The following is a 21,744-nucleotide window of genomic DNA, read 5'->3' on the forward strand; positions in this document are numbered from 1 at the left end:
ATTGGCCCCTATTGCTGGAAGATACAGATTTGAAGAAAATCCTACCTGCTCAACCAAGTTTCATCTACACCAAACCACCTGCACTTAGATTATAACTGGCACACAATGTGGTGAACCCACCCAGGAAGGTGTGCACTTTTCTGGATAAGGTTGGGTTCTATAGTTGTGGTAGGTGCATGATGTGCAGGACCTCAAAATTTCGGAAAACGAAAATGACTCATTTTACATCATTATCTGATGGCAGGGTTTTCGAAATTAAGAAATTTATCACATGCAACACCACGCATGTGACCTATCTATTATCCTGTCCATGTAATTTACAATATGTGGGGAGGACTACTAGACAGCTAGGGGTTAGACTTAGAGAACACGTTAATAGAATCAAGAAGGGCTATAAACATCATGGTCTTTCAAATCACTTCAGACTATTCCACAATAGGGATCCTAGTCTTTTGACCTTTTGTGGTATTGATAAAGTGGAGGCACATTGGCGGGGTTCAGCTCTCATGAGAATGAAACCCAATGGATCCACCGACTCCGCACTCTACAGCCCCATGGGCTCAATGTTGAACTAGACCTAAATTGCTTTTTATCAAACTGGTAATTCATTACTATTCTACTATTGAATTATTTCTGAGATTAGGGAATAGGGTTGTGGCTACATCTTCCCCTTAATATGTATTATGAACAAGTTAAAATGGGAATGAATAGGTCCTATATCCATTTTTCGTTATTAAAATTTAAAATATACTTTTTATAGTGGATATTTTAAACATTTTTTTATTTTTCATTTTTTATTTTATTTTATTTTATTTTTTTTATTTTTATATTTATTTATTTATTTTATATTTATTTTTATTATTTATTTATTTTTTGTTTTATTTTTATTTTTTATTTATTATTTTTTCTTTTCATATTGTTTATCATTATTTATTTATTTATTTATTTATTTATTTATTTATTTCAGGTACTTATATAAATGTCCCCCTATATCTGATTGGCTATAGTAATCAGAATTTTCCACTTAGCTGTTTTTTTTTTTCAAATTAAAGTTTGGCAAGCTGGGTGTTGCCAACAAAGCCATCCGTGGCTCACATTTAGGCCCATTCAGCAAGAATTTAAATTCCTTTATGGCTCACAAATTCATTATGTTATCAGAAAATAAGACAGTAGAACTACCTATTCCACACATTCTGAAAACAACTGGTCAAAAAGTGAAGCAGTTAAGCTTTAAAACTCTTCTGTCTCTAATCTGCAGTAGTTTCTTGCACATAATTTACAATTGATCATGCAGAAGAAAGTAACACCAAAAGAAGGTCTGTACAGTTAAAGAGAAACTGCAAATGAATTCTCAAACATGCAGGTAGTTATCTAGCAGGTTTTTGTGCTTTGTAGAGTGTTGTATGTTTTAGGCATTGGTGGCTCAAAGGTGAGCTGTTTAGGTGGAGAGGAATAAGAAAAACTGTCAATTTGATGCTCACTCACAATTAAATAAGCAGTTTGGAAACAAAGGTTATGGAATTGGAGGATGAAGAAATGCAGACTGTGTGTTATCACTATGCATGAATTGCAGGAAAGGCTGCCGAGACTCATATATATTTCACCTAAGACAGTTGACTGATGATCACAGATAGGGTCATCTAATGCCGCGTACACACGACCGGACTTTCCGGCAGAAAAGGTCCGATGGAATAATTTCATCAGATATTCCGATCGTGTGTGGGCTTCATCTGACTTTTGTTTTCAAAAATTATGATGGACCTAGAAATAGAACATGTTTTAAATCTTACCGACAGAATCAATTCCGAAAACCGTTCGTCTGTATGCTATTCTGACGGACCAAAAATGACACAAGGGCAGCTATTGGCTACTGGCTATTGAACTTCCTTTTTCTAGTCCTGTTGTACGCGTTGTACGTTACTGCGTTCTAAATGAACGGACTTTGGTGTGATTGTGTGTAGGCAAGTCCGTTTCAGTGGAACTCCGTCGGAACTCCATCAGAAAGACCGTCAGAGTTTATTCTGATGGAAAAAGCGGTCGTGTGTACGCGGCATAAGATTCATGTTGGACTATGAGTCTAGTGGTAAAAAACAGCAGACTTTATTTACAGTAACCCATCCCTGTCACACTGTTTTATACTACACCTGTATGGATGCATTATACAGCAAAGCAAACGTTGCATTTTAGATCTCGCATTACTGTCTGTTCTGGGGGGAAATGATCACCAGCATGAATAGAGACCAAATAGATACTGGAAGACCTCTAGAAGTTGGAAATCACTTTACTAGACACTGCTATTGCAATGATGCCACTAACTTCCAAGTCCCATACAGAGTGTCTGCCCCGCTTGGCATGGGTGCCATTCAGAGAATGCTTTGGATTTTCTCAGCATTCTTTGATTGGATGGGGTAGAAAGTATAACATAACTGCCCCACCTCTCCAATTTGTCCAATCAGAGAACGCTTTGTTTTCACTGAGAAAATGCTGCATGCAGAAGCAAGTGGAGATCACTGCTGTAGTGGAGGCTACTACAGATATTTTCTACTTCTAGAGGGATCCCACAGGTATGGTATATGCATAGTTACACTGGTCCAAACTGGACCAAAGTAACTGTAAAAAAATGTCTTCTTTAAGGCCCGGTTCACATTAGTGCAATTTCAGATGTGACTTTAGTCACATGGAATTGCATGACAAGGCAAATCACATTGTTTTTATCAATGTGACCCGGTGTGGAGGGATTTTGAAATAGATTCCAGTACCGCTTTGGTGTGATTCCATTGTGATTTTGGCCCCATAGAATATACAAACCTTATGAAAGTTGCATCCAAGTTGCATCCAAGAAGCACTAGATTATCGCTTTGAAAGTTGGATCAAAATCGTATGACAGCAGTGTAAACCTAGCCTAAGGAATAATTGGCATAGCTTTGTCAACTATCCTAAAATGAGAAATAAATCCCTTGATTTTAGATTTGTGATAGAAATAATTACAAGCAAATATCATCTATTTTAAGATGACCCAGTTATATTTGCTTTACATTGTTTAAGAGTAGTAGTTCGTTCATTCATATCCAAATAGATGCTTCAATAAAGCTCCTTTATGTCATTTTCATTTGGTTTTACAGCTACAGAATGAGATGACTCTCTGCTAGAGGATATCAGCCCCTTAAGATATTTTGCAGTTCTGCTTTAAAAGAACTACATATATTATTGTGTAATGGTACTTATTTTATTTTTGTTTCAATATTTTTCTAGATTTGTTATGTCTAATATGTTCTACCCTGGCTCTGCAAGAAACTGGTTCAACATAGATTACATTCTAATAATTCCCAATGAAGATATTCTGAGAAATGCTTCATTCCAAACAACGTATTCCTCCGCACCAGCAGAGTACTCCTTCCACTGCCAGCAAGTAGGGACAAGTTCATTGTATGCAGAGACATTTGTTCCTGCTAATAGTGAAGCTAACAACTGGAGGATATATATTGCTGAGTTCCAGGTAAGAAGAGTATTTTCTAATTTTAAATACTAATTTATAATTGATTAAATATTATCCATTTTGGAATAGGATGGGGGGAGGGCGGGCGGCCAATGTACAAAGCCTAATTCTTGTAACAGCACAATTATTTTTTACACTAATAATGCACAAATCATTATTTAAGCACTTTGCAAAGACAAGTTCCTGGTCTTCCATACTTCACTTGTGGTACAGCAGATTGGATACAGGCTCATTTATTTGGCATAGTGGCCCAAGAAAAACAGAAGCAACTGTTAACTCCTAAAAGTTTACTGCACGTTTCTTGAACACACAATATCCTAAAATATTTCAGTAAATTCACCTTATTCCTCAAAATACTTCTTTTACTTCTTTGTGACATACCACTACATCAGACCTTGTTTTTCAGCAGTCACACTTTTGGATCCAGCTCTTACACAGCTTACATCTGTAAAAACACAAACAGTGAAAAGTGCTAAAATCTCAGGCATAGAAGAGTAAAGCTGAGAATACATGTATTGAAATTCACCTGGTTCAGTGGGAAACTGACAAATCTTGATTAGTATATACCCATCTCTGTTTAACAGAAGCTGGTTGTGTAAGGCCTCATGTACACTGCTGCTGCTAAACAGACGAAGCAGTTGGGCATTTTTATCAACTGCTCCTGAACTCTCCTCTATGTTATCTTATCTGTACATGTACACAGGGTCATTTACAGTTGTTTCTAGGCAGTTGAGTTTAGATTCTTTTTTGGAACGCAAAAAATGGGTTCAGAAGCTGAGTTTAGAGGCATTTCAAGCGCCAAATGCGTCTAAACATAGCTAAACACAGTAACTCGCATTTAGCCGCGTTTCGTTTACAGGCATTTTTCATTTTTGACTATTTAACCACTTACTGACCGCCTGCTGCAGTTTTACATTGGCTGTTTGATGGAGGATATCGTTGTTATGGCAGCAGTTAGCTGCCATAACCCCGGCATTCCCTTCTTCAGTGGGTGGTCCGCTACAAGATAAAAGTGGTCTCTGCAGGGGCAGGAAAGAGGCCCCCCTTCCGCCACGATCCAGTGCCTTCCACTGCTCACCGGAGCCGTCGGCGGTGGCGGAGGCGATTGGGTCCGGTCACTTGCTGGGTATGGAGACGAGCCCCCACCTGTCTCCATACAATTGCTGGGCGGAAGCAATGTCAAAACGTCACTTCCGCCCACAGCTCTTAAAGGGCCATTTTTTAAAATTATTTTTTTAAATGACAGTTTTTTTTTATTGCATTTTAGTCTAAACATATTTAAGAGGTCCTGTCATGCTTTTTTCTATTACAAGGGATGTTTACATTCTTTGTAATAGGAACAAAAGTGACAATTTTTTTTTAAAACAGTGTAAAAATAAAAAATAAAAGGTAAAATAAATTAGAAAAAACTTTTTTAAATTTTTTTTAAACGCGCCCCGTCCGGACGAGCTCGTGTGCAGAAGCGAACGCATACGTGAGTAGCGACTGCATATGAAAAGGTGTTCAAACCACACATGTGAGGTATCGCCATTATTGGTAGAGCAAGAGCAATAATTCTAGCCCTAGATCAATATAAAATATGTTGGTGCGCTTATCAAACTATCCCCATCTGTTGGCGTGGTGCTTATATATAAAATCCTAAACCATAAAAATACCCTGATATCATAATCAGTAAGGTGAATAAGTGCAAATAAATAATCAATCAATAAAGTGAATAAATGCAAAAAAATGCATCAAAAAACATATACCCTGATATCACAATCAGTAAAGTGAATAGGTGCAAATAAATATATCAATCAATAAAGTGAATAAATGCAAATAGATGCATCAAAAAACATATAAGGGAACACACATCCCCTTGATATATGTAGATGAAAGAAAAAAAAAATGTCCAATCAATTGCCTTTGATGAACTTGCTTGTATTTCAATTCTCACAGATCACAGTTGGATGATGAATTACATTTGCAAGGTGATGATTCACATAAAGATAAAAGAAAAACTATAATTGCGCAGTGTTTTTAAATGCTATAAGACTGGGCAAACAATGTAATCCACTCACACATTTGCAGTAGCTGAATCGCTTTTGTTATAATGGCCAGACAGCTTCACCGATCATACAGCTATCGCTGTGTTTGCTGAACACTATGAGAAGATGTGACTGACTCCGTCTCCCCATGCGTATCATCACATGTCACTCGCTTGTAAGACCGCTGCGCAAATACGGTGTGACAGAAAGTATTGCCATTTTATTCTCTAGGGTGTTAGAAAAAATGTATAATGTTTGGGGGTTCTAAGTAATTTTCTAGCAAAAAAAACTGTTTTTAACTTGTAAACAACAAATCTCAGAAAGAGGCTTGGTCCTTAAGTGGTTAAAAAAACGATTCTAAACGCAAACGCGTCAAAATGGCGCTAAAAGTGGCATGTAAGCGTGGCAAAACGGACGGTTTAAATGTGGGTTACTATCTGTCAAGTTAAATCGTTCAGGAGAGCTTGTAAACACGTCCCGTGTACATGAAGCCTAACAGTCCTGTAGGAAACCCAGCATTCGGTCAGCCAAGGCAGCCAATGATTTCAACACTGATCAATGTGTTCTGAAGGGGAGGCGAGGGGGGGTGAGTCCCCACTGTCAGCAGTGACATTGTAAGCCTTGGGCTTACAATGACAAGCTTATGGATAAAAATGATCTTTATACATATTTTTGACCTGTCAATAAGGCTTATTTACCCAGTGGATCGATTTTATAGTGTAATATGCTAAAGTCAATTTATCATTCATGTAGGTGGCTTTCTCAGTTCAAATGAGTGTCCGAAACATGAGCTGTGACACAAAAAGGGAACACAGGGGAAGTGCACCACTAGCACAATAAAAACTTTTACTTAATAAATAATAATTAAAAGCAATATGTACTCACATGACCCCAGCGGAGGGGTGTGCCTTTTACTGCCTGTCATAGATGTAGTCTTGGCCAGAGACATAGCCAGGTAAATGCCAATAGAATCTTTCTGAATGTTATGCTCAGATAGAGACAAAACTGTACTACAGATCAAAACTATGTTGAACAAAGTTCAATCCTACAGAAAAAATTCTTAGAGAAAAAGTCTGGGAACCAGGAAGGATGAAAAATTCACTGATCTTTAGTACCAACTTCAACGACATCACAGAACAATACAGAAAATAATATGTTTTGGCCCATCTTCTTACAGGATACAAAATTGGAAAAAGTCTTACCTGAAAAAGCTAATATCATTTTCAGGAAAGGATTCATTTAGAAACAGTGCATCTGTGCAAAAGTAAATGGTGAGAAAGTGTAAGTTAGTAAAGCAGCACACACCAGAAAAGATACCCTTTCTACTCAATGTAACTGTAATAATACTGTGTTGCATCAATCAATAACCATAAAATGTTATAACCAAACTTAAAGTGACTTTGCATAGACCTTGAATCTCAAATATAAATATGCATAGAAAAAGTAAACATAAATTGTAAATGAAAGACAAAAATAAAGTCAAATAAAGTGTCCACAAATAGTCCAATCCACAAGTGCGAAACAGATAAAAACAGATAAAAATAAAGCCTCCTCCAAGACTTTTGTGATTTGCGATACCACCAACAGGCCCTTTTACCCAGAGTGATAGTAGGAGTACTCGCTTATCAACTCCCCATGACCCCCTACTCAAGGGTGGTCATAAAGTGCTTAAGCAATTTTTATAGACCTCAAGGTCTCCTTCTGGAACCCTTCTCCATTCACCAGGGACACCGGCGATCAGACAATTGTAGCCGAATTTCCAACAAAATTATTAATGTAAGGTAAACAGACACAGACCTTTCCATGGTGTAAAAATCTTTTAAAATATATATTAAATGATGGAATACACTCACATGAGGTTAAAAGCACTGCACATGTAAAAAGACATCACTTAGCTGGCATAGAAAGTCCACTGACTGGAACATGATGACTTGAACCACCCCTCCGATCCTTAAGTAGGGGGTCATGGGGAGGTAAGCGAATATTCCTACTATCACTTCAGGTTAAGGTGCCTGTTGGTGGTATTACAAATCACTGAGGCCTTGGAAGAGGCTTTATTTTTATCTGTTTTGCGCTTGTGGATTGGACTATTGGTGGATACTTTAATTGACTTTATTTAAATCTATAATTTACAATTTATGTTTACATTTTATATTCTTATTTAAATTTGAGATTCAAGGTCTATGCACAGTCACTTTATGACTAAGTCACTTTCTAACACAGTATTATTCTAGTTTTCAGGAAAGCTAGAAATGTTAAGAATATTATGGCCAAGACCCTTATGTATTATAATCATTTTATATGTGCATTTTTTAATCTATTCCAGTGAGCTGTGATAGGTGGTATTTAGAAATATTTTTTTTAATTCTACATATCTGATATCGTACATAATTTGGTTCAATGGATTTAGTCCATATTTATATACATACAGTATATACACATCATTTATATTATATATATTTCTTATGCTTTTAGTTTGTTTTATTTTCCTCTGTGGGTATATTCGTATATAACGTTTAAATCATTTTTTGGACAGTACCAATATAAGGAACTAGGATAAACTTGAAAGAGTGGGTCAGCTTTTATCTTCTGATTCTTCTTAGGTCCCTTTCACACAAGCTTTCCCATCAGGTCCGCCTGTCAGTTTTTCAGGCAGACTTGATCGGACGCTCCATTCACCTCTATGGAGCGGTGAATGTCAGCGGTGACATGTCCGTTGACACCCGCTGCTATCCGATCCGATCCTGTCCGTGAAATTCAGACGGATGGTGACCCTATTTTCTATTTGTCTGGTGGATCTAATCCGATCGGATCGGATAAAAACGAACAGGCGGTCCATTTTCATCCGATTGCTCCATAGAGGAGAGCAGTGATCTGACAGGTCCGTCTCTGCACAGTGAGCAGAGACGGACCTGTCATCCGCCTGCTCGGCGGGGATCAACAAATCGATCCCCTGCTGAGCAAAGCGAAGTCTCCTGGGTGGAACGCTGTGTGAAAGGACCCTGTGGGTCTCTCTTTTTTCCTTTCCTTAGAATGGATATACCACAGAGGTGGCTTGTTTACTATGTATTTCCCAATGGTTACTGGAGGAGAGAGCTGAAAGAGAATCCTTCATCCGCTTGTGTGGTCTACCAGGGACAGCTACAGATGTACTAGCACCTATAAATGTTATACTGTATGTGACTGCCTAAAGGACTTCCAAAAAAAGTGCAGAAAATGGGGACGGTTTTCTTTCCCATGACACCATAGTACTTGGATTAAGGTCACTGAGTTGTCCCTATGTGCATTATTACTGAGGGATATTGCTCAGGAAGCTATTTGGATGAGTGGTAGATTTTTACCATTACAGAACAAGTAAAGTTGAACTAAATGTTATTTATATAATATAAAGGAGTAAGAATTTAAAATATGAAACTTACACTTAAAAAATTACTTTCAGATAAATTGCCTTATCATTTCTGTGGGTGATTAAATCTCTCTGCTACTGAAAGTTTTAGCTTATTATTGACAGTTATCTTGTTAGCATCCCATTGATGTCACTGTGTGTTGTAAATGAGTCAACTGCTGCATTGTAGCCAAGAGATTTTATAACCCATTTAACCTTAGCTTTATTCGGGTCAATAAAAATGTGAGTCAACAGAATCAAAATACAAATCAGTTCAAATGAAAGTAGTAATGTATGGGGGTTGATATACTAAAGACAAATATTGTAGACTGTGCATTTTGAAAGTGCAGTTGCATTCTGCAAAGGAATTTGCCTCAGAGCTTAGTAAATGAGCTTCACGTTGCAAAGAATATCCAATCACTATGCACAGATTAAGGCACATATATAGCCTTATCTGACTTTTGTACATTTATATATACTATGCTTGGGGGTCTCCTAGGCATAGGTTCATATTTTGCGGCCTATCTTAAATTCCCAGAGACCTTACTGTTTTTTTTATAACTGAATCCTACCACCCTGTTTAGTTATAATTAATAATGTACCCATCTGTGATTTTTCTGGGTTCTTTTCTTTTTTGCAAATTTGCCATGCAAATGTTTCAGAACAATTGTCAGACTCATATATATAGTTATGTATTCTTTTGTTAACTGATGCAAATCCTCTAAAAAAAAAAAAAAAAAAAAAAAGAATACCCAATCACATGCAGGGAAAATAAAAAAAGCATAATTTTTGCTTGCACAATTGGATGATTGAAGTCAGCAAAGCTTCCCCTCATTTTTTAAGTTCTGGAGCAAATTCCCTTTCAGAGTGCAATTGCATTTGCAAAGTGGTCAGTCGATTTACCTTTGGTAAATCAACTCCTATATAACTCCAATTTATAAAAAAGTTTCCAGCTTGATAACTTTTTATCAAAAAACAACTTTTTACTCTTACTCTTTAAATGTATTGCAAAATCCAGTCATATACATTATTTTGTTTTTTAAAAGAATGTCGGGATAGATTTGTATTTTATCTTTACCTATGCGCTATGTAAAACTATCTGTCGGTTTATGGAAACTCGGATTTTTCATTAACAAGTCAAAAAATACCTTGTCAGGGTGCCAACTGCAGTAAAAGCCCTGGGCAGTAGCAGGAAAATAGAATACAGAGATCTTAACTTAACACCAACTCATTTGGCATTACTTCCATGTGTTATTTCCAATTTATTCTGATACTTATTATTTGTTTGCACAACCTCACTGGGAGATTGGATTCCTATAATTTGTGGCTACTGCAATTTGAGATGTATGAATTAGTGAAATTAGCTAAGATTATTAAATATGCCAATTAACCCTTGGCATGTTCATTTCTTTTTATAGTTAATGTTAATATTTATGAATTATGCAATGAGGCTATAAACAATAATATCTCTATAATCTTAGATTGAATTCTGTAAGTAGGAGAGCCCCATATTTTTTATCTGCATTTTTAAATATAGACATAAATGACTATCAATTTGTATCTGTTATAGAAAACCTGTACTGAATGGAATATGTAGGCTTTTTGAAAACATAACATGCCTGGCTAGCACTGACTTCAGTACTGTATTAGTCACTGACCTGCAAAAAGTATGTAGCCAGTGGACTCAGAAATATGTTAGAACTCCTGATCTGTACACTTGGTCTAGGTCAATGAAAAAAAAGGTACTGGAATCAGAGGATTGGTATGACAATCAAACAGCAAGGAAATAGAGAGGTTAACAATTTTATTTTTTACATATTAAAACCTCTGTTAGGTTTTTAATTATTGTCATGGGTCTCCTTAGGGAGATGTTGCTATCTAGGAGGAAAATAAGGGAGAATCTCCAATGCAGTAATAATATCAAACTGATAGTTCTGTGGATCCCCCAAACTATGCATAATGTGTGTTAGAAATAGATATTCCAATACATTTTTTTTCTAGAGCATGGCAAGAGTTTTTATAAAAGTTGTACAGTAGCTGTATATTGTCTTACAGTTTGTGATAGATGTATGATGTTTTGGCTTACTGCATACTCTGCTGAGATAATATCCATTATTTATTGTATTTTCTGAAAAAAGGTGGTTTTGGCCTGCTATAGATTGAATTAAGCTAAAGAGATTTATCACTCGTGATATGTATTTTGTATGTCATTATCTGTCCTGCAACACTGCTGGATATTATTTGATTAGACTTATTTTTATGATAGTGCTATAAATGATTTGGCTCATCTTCCCCATGAACATAAAAACAAGATTATTAACCTAAAATATATTTAATATTAGAAAAACAGCTGTAAACAGAGCTCTGTATTTTACAGAATTTTACAGAATTCTCACTAAAATTAGGGATTGAAGGGATTGATGCATTATATATATTTATTCAATTTTTATAAAAATCCAATAAATGTGTAGGACAATCTAAAAACCCTACATGAAAATGAAAGCTTGAAACAGGCATAGTTTTTCTCTGCCAACATAATCATGCTCCTTTAGTAGAATACACCTACAAATGTAAATTAGACATTTAAATGGCTTCAAACATGCTTGGGAGAAATATAGATCTACACTCGGACATGTGTAATGAAAAAAACAAAACAAAAACGAACCCCCCCCCCCAAAAAAAAAAACAAAAAAAAACAAACAAAAACTAAAAAAAATAAATAAATGGCCAGGCCCGATGGACTACTCTTTTTCTGCCGTCACTTTTCTGTTTCCTATTGTCAGTTGATCTTGAGAGATTGTAACACAATACTTTTCAAAAACATGATAAGCTTGATAATATAGATAATATAGATAAGATAAAATCTTTGAATGGTTTCCATAGCCTGGGTTAAAAGAGTTAATCAAATAATGGTTGCATCCTGCTCTTACAAAATAACAAACATTGGATTTTGGAATATGTAGAGAATAAACGATTATAGTTATACATTTTTTAAATAACAGTACGTTTTTAGAAAAGTGTCCTAGGTTAACCTCAAATGTTACTATACAGAGACATTAATACCATTAATGATTAGTAAGATTATCCCCTCTGCACAAAATGTACTCAATCACATATTTATGTCTTGCATTGGATTAGTGTATTATAACTAAACTTCATAGGAGATTTGATCCTTGTAAATTTAATCTGAACTCTAAGCAAATTTTTAACCACTTTCTTACCTGGGCAATTTATTTTTTTAAAATTGCACACATAATAAAATCTGCATTTTTTTTCTAGAAATTATTGCAACCCCCCGAAAAAAGTAGTTATTTCTGAAAGCAGAGACCCTGGAGGAAAAATGGTGGTAGTTGCAATTTTTTTATGTTGCATGATATTCAGGAAAAAATACACTACAATAAATTGAATCACATACACAGCAGAAGCTGAGAACTTGATTTAACCACTTAACAAGCTGAAGTTAGAAGTTGATTGGATACCATGCACAGCTGCTCCAGATTCCGAGCGCTCCAGTTTTAGTTAAATCTACCCTATGATATCAAAGACCTCCAGCCCCGTTCAGCGATGGTTGCCTCAGTTGGATGTAAATGGCTTCTTTCAAGTCTCTTGTGAACCAGTTGTCCTCTCTGTCCAAAATGTGCACCTCAATGTCCTCCAAGGAATGCCCCTTTTCCTTAAGTTTTAGGAAAACTGTCATAACTTGCTGATTTTTCCCTTATGTTGGTTAAAGAAAATAAAACCAAATCCAGGTATTCAGTAATAAAAAAAATGTATGTTTTTACATAGAACTGGCAGAGGCCTAGCAAAGTTTGTAATGCCATACTACATGAATTGTTTTTTTTTCAAGTGGGAAAATGTCTGTATGCAAATTAGCTGAGCTCTTATTTCAGACATTCACAACAATTAGGTTTTGCCTTTGGCCTGCTTTTACATCATTATTATTTCACATGATTACAGTGTTTTAGCACATGACTAAAACCCTATAGCTGTTTCGCAGTTGGAAAGAATTTTATTTTCTTTTGGCCAGGGAACATCATGTGCTCTGCATACATGTATATGTAGGGTAAGGTTTTTAGCACCACAACCCAAATACTGATAAGCCAAATGTACTTGGGTTCAGTCTGAGCAGGGTTCTGCAAATATTACTTGGTTAAGTTTGGGTGCCAAATCTGAACTCTAATGAAGTCAATAGCAGCCCAATGTTAAAAACATTTCTGGCCCTTTTCAGTGGTATTAGAACAAGGATTGCTAAACAAATGATATGGTGGGCTGGGCACTGCTCCAGGAAGATATGGACCAAAAGCAAAAAAATTGAAAAAAATTCAGTTCGGCTAGGAACAGCGATTTTACCTGCTTGGGGTGATTTTGAAATGTTAAAATCAGCATTTTACTGCCAGGAAATTATGTAGAACCCCCAAACATTATATATTTTTTGAAAGCAGAGGCACTGGAGCATAAAATGGTTTCTGTGATTATTTTATGTTGCACCATATTTGCACAGCCATTTATCAAACACACATTTTCAAGAAAATACACTTAAATTAATTTTAGTGCAAACAAACATAATATATTACCAAATTTATTGGTAAAATATAAAAGATGATGTTGCATTGAGTAAATATATACCAAACAGGTCAAGATATCAAATTTCACAAATCTGTGAAATGGGGACAAACTATGATACTTACAATTGTCAAAGGTGATGCTTTAACAGCCTTTACAGGTTTAGAATTTTAGAATTAAACGTGGGATATGGTGCTAGAATTATTACTCTCACTCTAACGGATATGTTTGCATTTGCACATGAGCATGGGAGGAAGCCATGAGTTCCGGTGGGGGACCAAGAAGAGGAGGATTGGGGCTGCACAGAGCAGGTAAGTATAACATGTTTGTTATTTTAAAAAAATGCCTTAAGGGTTATAATCACTTTAAACATAGAATGGAATAACACATGTATGTGAGCTGCTAATGCTGCACACCCCAGAACGTTATACAAAATGGAAAATTCCCCCACGGGCTTTTTAGTAGCCAAGAAAAATATTCAAATTTGTTAATTAAAATTCTTTTATTTTATCAAAAAGCAATTAAAAATTTCTTGAAAGTTGTACAAAATGAGCTCTGGCATTTACATGAAAACAGCATTAGCCATCATTTATAATGAAATTACACATTTGAATGGAACACGTTTTGACCCTTCTAATTATGGTCTTCTTCAAGGGGGATTTTGTATTCTATGCAGGGAATGAAAATTATGTTTTCATAGTTCAATCATCATTTTATATTTAAACATTACATCTAGCCACACACAATGGTGTATATTTACCAATTATGGTGATGGAGAAAGGAATAGACATGTCCTGTAACCAGAGATTTTTTTTAAATCTGGTTCCGTTCACCCTGGAACCATTCATGTGTCATCTCTGCTCTCCTTGGGACAGACCCCACCTCCAAAGAACTTACATGAGACCACTTTTTTGGACTTCCAAGGGGACAAGGAGAAGAGCAAGCAAGCAAGCACCTGTGATATATTATGGCAGCCTTAGTGTTTTTACAAATAAATTCAGAAATACTTTTTAGAAGAATTTTTTTTTAACTGTTGAATGGTTGCCAAAATGGGCAACCACTAAACGAATGATTGAATCATAAATGTTTTATTTATTAACTATTTATTAACCCTGCGGGTTGATGTGTTAATTAGTTATTATATGTTTGTATTACTTAAATTAAATTAATGAGTGTGAATTAAATTAAGTTGAAATGAGTGATTGTGGTAGAATCAGTGAAAAAGTAAAAATGTAATTGGTGTGAATTAATTAGAATTAGATAAGTAATTATAGTGAAAATATAACATACTTGTATAAAAAAAGTAAAAACTGATTGATTAATAAAATGTGATGTGCTTGATTACAAATTAATTTACTGAAAAAATGAATAAATAAAAAAAAAATAGTGTAAAAGATATATCTAATGAACTTAAAGCGGAGTTCCAACAAAAAAATAATTAAAAGTCAGCAGCTATAAATACACCAGCTGCTGACTTTTAATATTAGGACACTTACCTGTCCCAGGGTCCAGCGATGTGGGGGAGTGAAGCCCCGCTCATCTCCCCCTCCCCTCTGCGGCACCGGCATTGTCAGTGGGGGCACGCACTGCACACTGTGTCTGGCCGGGCAATCATCTGGGACCTGTGACATGTGCCAGATGATTGCCAAGAGGGTGGGGGAGAGGTGAACTTACTTCTGGCGCCGCAGTGGGGCCGGGAGGAAGTGGGAGGTGGAACCCTCTAAAAAGAGGGTTTCCGCCCCCCCCCCCCAAAAAAAATGACATGCCAGATGTGGCATGTCAGCGGGTCATCTTCCCTTAAAGTGGAAGTTCCATTTTTGGGTGGAACTCCACTTTAATATTAAGAAGGGAACACTCAAACAATATGATAGTTTGACCGTGATAAATTGAATATAAAAGATTATTGTAATGAAGTACACAAAAAATAATAATACATTGGTGCAGAAACCACCAATTACTTATATTATAATAAAAATCCCCAGTGATTACCTTAGGTTATATGCAAGTTAGTCATGACACGCAGCGAAAGTTGTAAAACAAATTTATAATGTGGATGACAGGACTCAAGTAGTTTCCAAGCATCCGTATCTGTTAAGATTAAGTCAGAAAAGAATTTCTGTGTTAATCATTCAAAAGCATGAAGATTTTGAAGTAATTTGGCACACCCCACCCAAGACACTTACTTGATGGTGAGATTTGTCCAATATGTCTGTGTGTCAGCAGCTCTCCTGGGATCACTCTAGGATCCACAGGAGCTTGTTTCGTTTTATACTCACTTTTAATTAAATGCAGGTGCTTGCTCCCCCAGAAACCTCCTCCCCCTGTATATGTCTTAGTTTCCAGCATGGCAGTCTCCATGTGGTCTCCCTGGTGTTCCAGAAGGCATTGCCCGGCCATCGCCGTCATCTCTGTGGCAACAGCGTGATGCTGTGATGTCCCACCCACACGCCACTACACCACGCATGCGTGCGACACCACAGGATGTCCAGCGATGATCATGGAACGCTCCAGTCATGATGAAGCTCCCTCTTGTGGTGCTGATGGAGATTGCACCAACCAGGAGCATAGAGTGGAAGAAAGACATAAAGTGCTTCTCCCTTACGTGTTAAGTTGAATGGGAGGCGGGATACTTACCCCTGGATGCAGTGAGGGCACTGGACCAGGAGATCATCAAAAACTTAGAAAATACAATACATATGATGAAAGAATCATAATCACAAAATACATACAGGAATTGATAATGCTCTATAATTTTAATTTTATGTTTTTATTGTAATTCATTTTTATTAGACTTTTTGTATATAAAATGTGCTAGAGGTCTGGCTGACTTTCCGGTTGTGGCTCTCATTTCTGAGAACATTTAAGTTAATTCTGTCAGATGAGCCAAAAAGAGAAAAAAGGAGAATATTGTACCATTTAACTAGTTTTGCCAGATGCAAACCCTTTTAGAAAGGGAGCATTCATAAAAGATTTGTTTAGTCCTGGGAAGATAGTGGGCTGTAATTTAAAAATCCAGCATTGCTCATATTGGAGTAATACTTTGTTCCAGTCTCCTCCTCGATCAGGAATGTGTATCCTGTCGAGGGCAACAAAGGTAACTTTTAGCATTTGGTAATGATGGTGTAGAGCTGCGTGTCTGCATACTGGTAGTTATCTATTTCCAATTTCCATGCTGTATACATGTTTGGAAATTCAACGCCAGAATTGTTGCTTTGTTTTGCCTATATAATAAGCCCCACATTCACAAAACATCGTATAGACAACTCCGCATGTTTGGCAATTGGCGAAATGTTTGGGATTAAACGTCTCACCATTGGGAAGTAGGAAGGATTTCTCTCTCCTAATGAGATAGCAATGTGAACAATGTCCACAAGGGAAAGAGCCATACATAGGACAATGTTTTTTTAGCGCGGACTTGCCTTCTACACTTTTGACCAGTTTATCTTTAATTGATGGGGCTTGTCTATAAGTAATCAATGGGTTGGTTGATATGAATTGTTCAACCTTTTGATCATCCGTCAAAATTGACCAATGTTTTTCAATGATTTCTCTAATTTGTGTATGTTGATTGTAAAAGTGCATGATGATCCTCATAGAATCAAATTTAGTATTGGTTTTTGGTTTCGATTTGAATAAGAGATGTTGACGTGACTGACCGACCGTCTTATTGTAAGCTTTCCGCAGACAGGAACGACTGTATCCCTGTGCCAGTAATCTGTCTTGAAGCTTACCTGCTTCCTTCCTAAACAACTCATCGTTAGAACAGTTTCTTCGTAGCAGAAGGTACTGTCCATAGGGGATCGAGTTCTTTAGGGGGGTGGGATGAAAACTTTCAGCATGCAAAACTGTGTTGCCGGCAGTGCTTTTTTGGGACAAAGTACTGCCCAATCTTCCTGCTGAGCTACAAATTATTTGGACATCCAGAAAAGTGATTTTTTTTATCATATGCCATTGTAAGTTTTTAATTATAATTGTTGATGTTGATTTTATGAAAGAACTCCTTTAGAGTATCTTCTGGTCCCTCCCTTGTCCCCTTCGAAGCCCAAAAAAGTGGTCTCTTTTAAGTTCTTTGGAGGTGGGGTCTGTCCCAAGGAGAGCAGAGGCGACACATGGCTGAATGGTTCCAGGATCACCGAAACTAGATTTTAAAGAAATCTCTGGCTACATGACATGTCTATTCCTTTCTCCATCACAATAATTGGTAAATATACACCATTATGTGTGGCTAGATGTAATGTTTAAATATAAAATGATGATTGAAACATGAAAAAATATTTTTCTTTTTCTGCATAGAATAAAAAATCTCCCTTGAAGAAGGCAATAATTAGAAGGGTTGAAACGCATAGGGGTATCATGTGGATGACCACGTTGCAGCAAAATGCTAATAACAGGTTTCATACAAATGTGTAGTTTCATTATGATTGATGGGTAATGCTTTTTTCATGTAAATGCCAGAGCTCATTTTTTACAACTTTCATGAAATTGTTAATTGCTTTTTGATAAAATAAAAGAATTTTAATCAACAAATTTGAATATTTTTCTTGGGTGCTAAAAAACCCCATGAGGGAATTCTCCATTTTTTATAAACACTTTAAACATTTTTTTCACTGGTACAGTACATGTGCTCCAGGCTGCTGCCTAGCTCCCCATTACCTTAGTTTTGCAATCCCTTTCCTGTTAGCACAGAAAATGGGCATTACTGATTTCTAAGATTTGGCTCTCGTGGATTTCTGTGAGGTTCAGATTCAGAATGTGGACTGCAATCATGTTCGCTGAACCTGCATCAAACCGAACCCAGGTATGTTAGGCTTTTGCCTAGTAGTAATCATGCACAGCTCGTAATTACATTAAATTCTGCTACATTTTATATGCAAAAAAAGTGAAAATCTTTATAATTCACTTTATTTTGGCTTTTCCTATGACTAATGGATCCATATTTAGTTTGAAGCCACAAATCCATACAATATAAATGATTACATGAGATGGAGGAAAACCTTGCACAAAGAGGTTAGCCTTCTGATTTGATTAAAAAGGAACGTAACAGTTTATTGTGTTCTAGAAATAGGACTTCTTTACCTAAAAGAATACACTTTTTGTTTCTTAGTTCTATTCTCTTTCCACTCATATATATATATAATATCATCAAAAAACATTGGTCCATTCTGAGTAGCAATTATCCTACCATTCCTGAATTCAGTACTCCCACCCCCTTGCCTTCATACCGACGGGGTAGAACAATAGAAAATATAATTGTCAGAATAGATCAGTATTGAGTTTAGTAACACTTTAACTCTGATTTCAATCTGTATGTTTTTGTATAGATCTTTTCTCTTTTATAGTATGCTTATTCCGATATTCATCTGTCAGTTGTTGACTAATTTTTTTCTTTGTCTTTTTTTGAGACCATATTATTTAATTCTTTTTTTTAATATCAGGTATTTTTTCAGAAGTCCTTTATGTGATGTTGGGGATTAAACTCAGATCGTTCCTTGGCTCCATGCTTTTAGCATGTATGATGAGATTTAGTGATAGAGCTTTAATTGTTATAAAATTGATTAATTGGTTTTAGATGAAATGTTTGGTATATAAATGTGAACTGTTGGAAAATTATTCAGATGTGTTTCTACCTGAAGAAGGGCTGTGCTTTTTATCACACCTGCCTTATATATATATATATATATATATATATATATATATATACACACACACAGTATATAGTACTCACTTTTGTTGCCAGCGGTTTAGAAGTTAATGGCTGTGTGTTGAGTTATTTTGAGGGGACAGCAAATGTACACTGTTATACAAGCTGTCCACTCACTACTTTACATTAGCAAAGTGTAATTTATTCAGTGTTGTCACATGAAAAGATAGAATAAAATATTTACAAAAATGTGAGGGGTGTACTTACTTTTGTGAGATACTGTACATATACATATATTAATAGCTGGATAAAACAACTTGATGTGTTAGCTGGAATAGGACTAAGAAAGGGTTAGGGTGGCTCAAAACATCCTCTCTCTTATACAAAATATGTTTTTATTCAATATGTATATTTAGTCTTCCTTCTTTCTAATCCATGCCATCCCAAGATCCAGGGTCCAAATAGCAGACCCCCAAAAAAGGGTTAAAAAATAATTTTCCATTGTCACCCTCATGGGTGGTTAATTAGACTTCCTGAGAAACTGCTTTTCCAGAGGTATAAAGAAAAGAGGGCCAAAAGTTGGTAATAGTAACACCTATTTTATTTATTACAGATTCAAGGATTCAACATCAACAACAACCTTTTCTCCTATGCAAGTGACTGCTCATCATTTTTTACTCCAGCCATTTGGATGGGTCTTGTGTCCGGTATTATCCTGTTGTGGATCTTGGCATATGGAATTTTTATGATTATGCAACTAACAACAAATGATAAATTTGATGACCCTAAAGGCCCAGCATTGTCGGTTCCTCAAGGAGAATAGAATTTTAGCCTTGTTCTTTTACAGTGAATATATCCATGTGCATGTTCTGCACATGTGTGTCCATAATTAAATTATTAAATGATTAAATCATTTTTTTGCCTCAAAGAAATTCAGCAATCAAATGAACACTTAGAGCAATAATACGTCAATTCATGACTGACTGGTGTTTATAAACATCCAACATGTTACTCCACAGGGAAACTGATAAGGAAAAAGTAATGAGCTATTGCTGAGGGAACATCATTACCTTGATAATTGTCTCCTGTCTTATCTTTTTGTCTATTATTTGAAATTCCTTTTCTTTTATAAACTAATATTAACAACAAGGTGATTATTTCTCTAAAAAAATGAACATGGTTTCCCATGCCATGTTTGCCCATGTCCGTGTAAAACTTAGATCCAAGGGTCTACGGCCCTTATGGTCAGGGTCTATATGGTAAGTTTTTGCTGTAGCAAGATTCCAAAAGGATTTACTAAAGGAAACAAAACTGTTAATTAGCAGAGTAAATGTTCACTTAGCTTAGTAAAGAAAGTGAAGCTATATTCATGTTGAATACCCAATAATGTATGAGGGACATAAAAAAAAAACAGTTTTCGTTTGCACGTGATTGAAGGCGTCACCTTGTTTAATAAGCTAATCATGCATTCACTTTTCAAAATAAACATCCACTTAAAAAAGTAAACATATGCTAAGGGGTCATTAATATCACAATAAGTGCATTATCATGCTTCATTTTTAAAAATCCCTGTGAACTACAATGTTATTGTTATGCACCACAGCCAGATGCAAGACTTTTTATAGTATCAAAATGCATGACACAAAAATGCAACTTATTTCAGTGTGCAGGTGTGAAACGAAACTATAGGACATAAGAAAAATACCATGATTTTGCATTGTAAATAGCACAGTTAGGCTATTTTCACACTGGGGCGGGGGGGCGTTAGCGGTAAAGCTTTTCGGCCATTAGCGGGATGCTTTTAACCCCTACTAGCAGCCGAATAAAGAGTTAAGATCCCTCCCCGCTCGCCGCTGCCGAATCGCTTTGCAGGCGCTTAGGCAGCGGTGCCCATTGATTTCAATGGCAGGGGCGGTGGAGGAGCCGTGTATACAACGCTCCCGCACCGCCCGAAAGATGCTGCTTGCAGTACTTTTTCTAATGTCCTGCAAGCGCACCGCCCCAGTGTGAAAGTACTCAGGCTTTCACATGGGCTGAAAGGGAGGCATTTTTCAGGCGCTTTACAGGCGCTATTTTTAGCCCAGAAGCACCTGAAAAATGCCCCAATGTGAAAGGAGTCCAACACTTTACTAGAATGAAATGCTTTTAAATTCTGAGCACAAAAGTGACTCAAAAGTATACCATTCTTGTTCATAATTTATATTCTTTAGACCAAAGATGTCCCTGGCCTGGCATTGCAAATAGCTATCCAAATCCACAACGCTAAATACGGTAAATAAAAAGAACACAATACAATTATTTCAATCTAGCCAAATGTGCTGCCTGTTTTCGGATACATTAACCTTAAATTGTAAAACAATTCTAAATAAATGTTAAAATAATAAATGTTGTAGTGGCTTACCCAGTGAGCACATGTATTATTGCCTTTTTCTTTACATCAGTCTATTGGTTTAATTTGTCTACTTAATGTACACATTAACCAATTCCTGCCTGGCCTATTGTAATAATACAGCTGGGCAGGCGATCTGTTATTTCTGGTAAACATCATATGATAGCCTTCTGTTCACGTGCCTTGCTGCACTCTGGTGCGTGCAGCAGCGCACACTGTTACTGCTGTCTCCAGTGGACACAG

The 21,744-nt window shown here is 36.4% G+C and overlaps 1 protein-coding gene across 1 annotated transcript in view; it reads left to right on the forward strand.

Moving 5' to 3' along the window:
* The window catches only part of LOC141131941 (V-type proton ATPase subunit S1-like), a 151,239-nt gene extending 129,719 nt beyond the window's left edge, over positions 1-21,520 (forward strand). The window contains exons 9-10 of the mRNA XM_073619786.1: positions 3,253-3,496; positions 19,726-21,520. Coding sequence (XP_073475887.1) covers positions 3,253-3,496; positions 19,726-19,935 — 454 coding nt within the window. The 3' untranslated portion in view covers positions 19,936-21,520. The remainder of the gene's footprint in view (positions 1-3,252; positions 3,497-19,725) is intronic.
* Positions 21,521-21,744: the final 224 nt, after the last annotated feature.

The sequence above is a fragment of the Aquarana catesbeiana genome, linkage group LG03 (assembly GCF_042186555.1).
Source record: "Aquarana catesbeiana isolate 2022-GZ linkage group LG03, ASM4218655v1, whole genome shotgun sequence".
Taxonomy (NCBI): Eukaryota; Metazoa; Chordata; class Amphibia; order Anura; family Ranidae; genus Aquarana; species Aquarana catesbeiana.